The following is a 6,204-nucleotide window of genomic DNA, read 5'->3' as shown; positions in this document are numbered from 1 at the left end:
CATACTGCATACTCCATACTGCATACTCCATACTGTATACTCCATACTCCATACTTCATACTGCATACTCCATACTGCATACTCCATACTGCATACTGCATACTCCATACTCCATACTGCATACTGCATACTGCATACTGCATACTCCATACTGCATACTGCATACTTCAGTATGTGCCTGAATCAGTATGACATCCGGGTATTTCTGGCATACTGTGGATTTCGCTTTTGTTTGCATACTCCATACTCCATACTGCATACTTCATACTGCATACTCCATACTGTATACTCCATACTCCATACTGCATACCGCATACTCCATACTGTATACTCCATACTCCATACTGCATACTTCATACTGCATACTCCATACTGCATTCTGCATACTCCATACTGCATACTGTATACTCCATACTCCATACTGCATACTCCATACTGCATACTCCATACTGCATACTGCATTCTGCATACTCCATACTGCATACTGCATACTCCATACTCCATACTCCATACTGCATACTCCATACTGCATACTGCATTCTGCATACTCCATACTGCATACTGCATACTCCATACTGCATACTCCATACTGTATACTCCATACTCCATACTTCATACTGCATACTCCATACTGCATACTCCATACTGCATACTGCATACTCCATACTCCAGACTGCATACTGCATACTGCATACTCCATACTCCATACTGCATTTTGACTGAATCAGTATGTGCTGCCGGTGTAGTGGGCGGATTCAAACACAGCCTGTGTGTGTGAAGTGTTGATGCTAAACCCCACCCCCTCTGTGTAGGTGTGTGACCTGTGTTGACCTCATCGGGCGTTGCCGTGGGCGATGGCTCTGATTGAAGGCGTAGGAGACGAGGTGACGCTGCTGTTCGGCTCCCTGCTGCTCCTCGTCGTTCTGCTGCTCGCTTGGATCTCCACACGCACCTCTGAGCCGCCAGAACACCTGTTCACCTCTGCCACAGGCCCGACCCCTTCACTGAGGACCAGCCCTGCCCACCAGGACACAGCCCCCTCCTCCACCAGCACCTCCTCCTCCTCCTCCTCCTCCAGCTCTGTGACAGAAACTCCTCCCACCAACACCTCCACCCAGGAGGAGAAGGGGGAGGGGCCCGGGAGGGGGGAGGCCGGGGGCGGAGATGGCGTGAGGAGGAGAGGAGGAGGAGGAGAGTCTTCATCGTCTCAGAGGAACATGGTGGTCAGACTCAAGTTTCTGAACGACACGGAGAGAACAGCTCAGGTCAAACCGCAGGACACCATCGGATACATCAAACGGTGACTAGGACCCGCCGCCCCCGAGTGTCGAGTGTTTGTGTGTCGAACAAAATGGAAGAAAAAAAATGGGGAAAAAACGACATTTTTATTCTATGAAAATCAACAACAAAAGCCAAACAGTTTTAAGAGAAAAACATTTTTTTTAATTGCCCAATTTGTATGTATTTATTTATTTAAGTTTTCGGGGGCTGTTTTTGTATCGAAAGTTTTAGAAGGACAGGAAAGGCGGGAGAGAGACGGGGATGACGCAGCAAAGGGTCGCAGACTTAAACCCGGCCGCTGCTCAGGCCTCAGCCGTGTGGGCGCACACTCTGCCCGGTGAGCTAGAGGTCGCCCCAAATTTAAGTCTAATAAAAATAAATGCAAAAAAGAGTTAAATTTTTATGTTTAATAATCGCCAAGAAGAAAAAAACATTTTTTTTCTTCAAATAAAAAAACCACCAAAAATTCAGACTGTACTAAAAAAACAAAATCCAGCCAGTTAAAGTTGTGTCCCTCTGCTAAAGTCACAGTAAAAACCATCAGTCCCTCCCCAGGGCTAAAAACAATCGGACACCCCCCCCCCCCCCCCCCCCTCATTTATAACAGACAGGCCTTCAGTTATATTTGAATATTCAGTTGTGAAGTCAGTATGTTTTAAATAATATATCATCAAAAAGCTGTTCTATAGAAATGGAAGAGAACTGATGGGGAGGATCGACGGTTGTTTCAGAGAATGTTTGGTCTCAGTCTAACATTTTGGTCCAGGACCGGTCCTTGGACTGGTCCTGGACGTTGACTTGTGAAGTGTGTGTGCAGTGGATCTGATCTTTGCCCTCATGTCTTTCAGGACCTACTTTGCGGGTCAGGAGCAGCAGGTGCGGCTGATCTATCAGGGTCAGCTGCTGCAGGATGACGCTCAGACTCTGGCCTCTCTGAATTTGGTCCACAATTGCGTCCTGCACTGTCACATCTCGCAGCACGCCGGCCGGGCCGCGGGGGGGGGGGCGCGACCAACCGACCAGGTGCAGGTGGCCCTGAACGTGGGCAGTTTGATGGTGCCGCTGCTGGTCCTCATGCTGTCAGTACTGTGGTACTGTCAGATCCAGTACCGGCAGTTCTTCACGGCGCCGGCCACCGCCTCGCTGGTCGGCGTCACCATCTTCCTCAGCCTCGTGGCCTTTGGAGTGTACCGCCGCTAGCTGCTCTCTTATTGGCCATGCCTTCTGTCCGCGGCTGGGGCGGAGCTCTCTGTGACCTTGGAGCCGACCGGGAGTCTAGCCGGCGGGACAAAACGGACGCTGATAATTAATGTTTGTTTTCCTGTTGCCATGGGGACGCTGCGTGTTAATGAGGACTTTAATTTTAATTTTTTTAGATGACATGTTTCTCTGTAGGTTTCTCATCATCGTGCCTCTTTTACTTTCTGGTTCCTTCTGGTCCTGAAGGAACCAGACCAGAACCAGACCACAGATCGGACCTGTCTGTTCGTCTACTTTGTGTCAATGAGCGCTTTGGAAGAGAGAGAAATTCTATTAAATCATTTATTTATCTTGTTGTGTTTCCTCGAGTCTCTTTCAACAATCAGACTCTTCCAGTTTATCTGTTTCACAGTCAGGTGCACCAACACCAGACTCTGCCCAGAAAATCAACAACAACAACACCCTGCAGTCTGTTGGGGGGTTTTCCAGAAAGCAGGTGATGTGAAAACTCTTGAGTATGTTAACTCTGAGAGGAGAGAAACTCTGTCATCTGTTCCAGAGAGAGTTAAGTCAAACTGTGAGTCGGTCACGTGGGTTAGGGTTAGGACTCTGTGAACATAACCTTCTCGCTGGCAGGTTTTCTAGAAGTCCTTGATTGGGGCAAAATAATGCAAATATATATATACATATAAAGAAATAAAATGAGTTTCTCATCTTGAAGTAAATCAACTCAGAGTTCAGGGTTAGACTCAGTTTTTTTATACCTCCTCTATGGAATAACCCCGAGACTCCACCTAGAAAATCATCAACAACAACAACACCAACAACACTCTGCAGTCCATTAGAGACCAGGGGTCCTTTTCACAAAGCAGGTTCAGCAAACTCTGAGTCTAACCCTGAACTCTGAGGCGATCTGAGTTTCCTGTGTCAGAGTAGAGTTTTCGGTTCCTGAACAGCTGATTTGAGTTAGTTTGATCAACTCGAAGCAGTTTCACCTGGAGTTAAGCGCATGCACCACAACTATAAAAAGACAGCATCAATGGAACCTCCATTGGACGAGTCATCATGGCGACGTTTTTCACGCCACTAGAATTGGACCTCTTAATGCGCTCCGACGGCGAGTTTAAACATGTTTTTAGGAAGAAGTGCAACACCGCTGCAGCTGCAAAACAGGGAGGTGGCGTGGGAGAGCATTGCTGCTCGGGTCAGTGCGTAAGTTTAAATGTAGTTTTTTGCAATCACAATAATTTACAGGGGAAAACAAAACTGCTTGAATGGTAACCTATTAATTTATTTCATTTAGGTGCAGTCCCGTGGGGGAGAAGCACACGTGGCAGCAGTTTAAGATGAAATATAAAAACGTTGTTCAAACAGGTAAGACCTCGGGATGATCTCATGGGGGTGCCTCATTTTGATCATGTTTTATATTGTAAAGTAAATATTAAGTGACTGTTTGACTGTGCAGGTGTTTTATCCCCAACATAATGCTGTTTTCACACACATAAATGCCTTCTCATCTATATCGCCTTCCCTTAAATAATTAAGCCTATTTAAACTAACACAGACTTCTACTCAGCCAACAGAAAGAAGGCAGATGCCAGTCAAACGGGTGGTGGCCCAGCAACGCGGAGCTGGCCCTAAGCCAGAATTTGGGAAGGCCGGTGGCTGAGGGAATCCCTGGAGGGAGCTCATCCTCTGAGCCCCCAAGACACAAGTGCCTCTATAAAATGTAATATGCTTGGCCGATATATCTTTTTTAAGCCTATTCATAGAAATATTTATTTTCCTTTCATGTATTTTTTTTCTTTTGTCCCAACAGATTCTGATAGTGCTATCTGCCTGGTGAAGCTCCCTCACACCACAACAGACCTTGTAACTGTAAGTAGGCAATACTCCAAAGATTTTGCCAAATGGTAGTTTAAGTATACTGAAACATATCACTCATCCAGGATGCAGAGCACGAAGAAACTGTGTGTCTGCTGCCTTTACAGTAGACACAGTTTCAGCGTATAGAGGTAACATCCTGATATGTTACTGACATTTATGAACACATCCTCATCCTTGTGACGGGGCTGAGCAGCAGCCCGAGCGTCCCTCCTCTTCCACTGCACAGACTGACACAGAGACGGATGTTCAGAAAACACCACAGGTTCATTCTGTGGAATAATGTGCAACTGTATCATTCAATGTCCTCCTTATGTATTCCCAGTTACCAGTAAAAGAGATTTACAAAACTGCTCTGGTCTTGCAGTGAGGCGGGTTGAAGTTCTGTTGAGGGCCTGGTTCGGGGTCAGGGGTAACCCCAGTCACCCAGCAGAAGGCCATCAGACCCTCCTGTAACGTGTAGTGTATGTATGTCTCTACGCACGGTCTGATGACCATTTCCCGACAAATATTTAATCCTCTGCGCAGTAATGTTGCGCCTTCATCCACGGGATCATCATCAAAAGGACGTCAGGTTAGCGAAAAAGGTCGTCAACTACTGTGCCTAATGGACTTCTAATATAGGCCGCCTGACTTTTCACGAAACCTGCTGAACCGGACCCCAGACTCCACCCAGAATCACCCAAATCAGCTACAGCTACAACAACGACAACGACAACGACAACAACACTGAAAATAATAACCTCACCTACACTCACCCTAATAATCCACAGTTGCTGGCTCTGATAAACAGCTGTGGATTTTGTTTGGAGACATTTGTGTTTGTGTTTGTTTCTGTGTGTTGTTATGAGTTTGTGTTTGTGTGTGTTCTTATGTGTTTGTTGTTATGTGTTTTTGTATGTGTGTGTTTGTGTGTTGGTGTGTGTTGTTATGAGTTTGTGTGTGTGTGTGTGTGTGTGTGTTGTTATGAGTTTGTGTGTGTATGTGTGTGTGTGTTATGAGTTTGTGTGTGTATGTGTGTGTGTTGTTATGAGTTTGTGTGTGTTGTTATGAGTCGGTGTGTGTGTGTGTGTGTTGTTATGAGTTTGTGTGTGTTCTTATGTGTGTGCTATTATGAGTTTGTGTTGGTGTGTGTTTGTGTGTGTGTTGTTATGAGTCGGTGTGTGTGTGTGTGTGTGTGTTGTTATGAGTTTGTGTGTGTTGTTATGAGTTTGTGTGTTGTTATGTGTGTGTTATGAGTTTGTGTGTGTTGGTGTGTGTTGTTGATGTGCTGACAGTGTGATGAAATAATGAGCAGCAGACTTCAGGAACATCGATTGTTTAAGTAAACACAATAAGAACAAAGATTACTGACAACAAACCCCTGAAAGTTAAAAGTACAGACTCTGCACAGTAACATCATCAGAGCTCCGCGAGTCCACCTGTGTGTGGTGAGCTCGTCATTTAGTTTATCTCCATGGTAACAAATGTGTAAGCAGGGGGTCAAAGGTCGGGGTAACTACCCTGAGAACAGCTGCAGCAGCAACTGAGAGGAGAAGGAAGAGTCTACCTGTGGGCTCGGGGTCACCTGGTGACAGTGAAGGTGTCAGACTGAAACCATCTTCACAGACTCACTGACTCTGATCTCAGCGTTTAATCATCACATCTGAACCACCCTCTCTCCACAGGACGCAGTGACACCAGGTCACCAGGTCATCAGGTCATCAGGTCGTCAGCACTGAAACACAAACACAAACAGGTCAGACTGAAACAGCTAAAAACAGCATGTTTTCAGCTTTGTGGGCCGTCCACAGCGGGCACCACAACTATAACCACAACTATAACCATAACTATAACCAT

The 6,204-nt window shown here is 46.1% G+C and overlaps 1 protein-coding gene across 1 annotated transcript; it reads left to right on the top strand.

Moving 5' to 3' along the window:
• Positions 1-784: 784 nt before the first annotated feature.
• On the top strand, positions 785-2,834 carry tmub1 (transmembrane and ubiquitin-like domain containing 1). Its single transcript, XM_042498160.1, has 2 exons — positions 785-1,300; positions 2,130-2,834. The coding sequence occupies exons 1-2, from the start codon at positions 855-857 to the stop codon at positions 2,479-2,481; spliced, it is 798 nt and encodes a 265-aa protein (XP_042354094.1). The 5' UTR covers positions 785-854; the 3' UTR covers positions 2,482-2,834.
• The last annotated feature ends 3,370 nt before the right edge of the window (positions 2,835-6,204 follow it).

This window comes from Plectropomus leopardus, chromosome 12, assembly GCF_008729295.1.
Source record: "Plectropomus leopardus isolate mb chromosome 12, YSFRI_Pleo_2.0, whole genome shotgun sequence".
In the NCBI taxonomy this organism is placed as follows: Eukaryota; Metazoa; Chordata; class Actinopteri; order Perciformes; family Serranidae; genus Plectropomus; species Plectropomus leopardus.
The sequence above is the reverse complement of the archived record's forward strand: the minus strand, read 5'-3'. Positions and strand labels throughout refer to the sequence as shown.

Bases quoted from the DNA above. Each gene is read 5' to 3' on its own strand.
- tmub1 (XM_042498160.1), top strand. From the start codon at position 855: ATGGCTCTGATTGAAGGCGTAGGAGACGAGGTGACGCTGCTGTTCGGC. The intron at 1,301-2,129 runs GTGACTAGGACC...CATGTCTTTCAG, and splicing joins ACCATCGGATACATCAAACG to GACCTACTTTGCGGGTCAGG.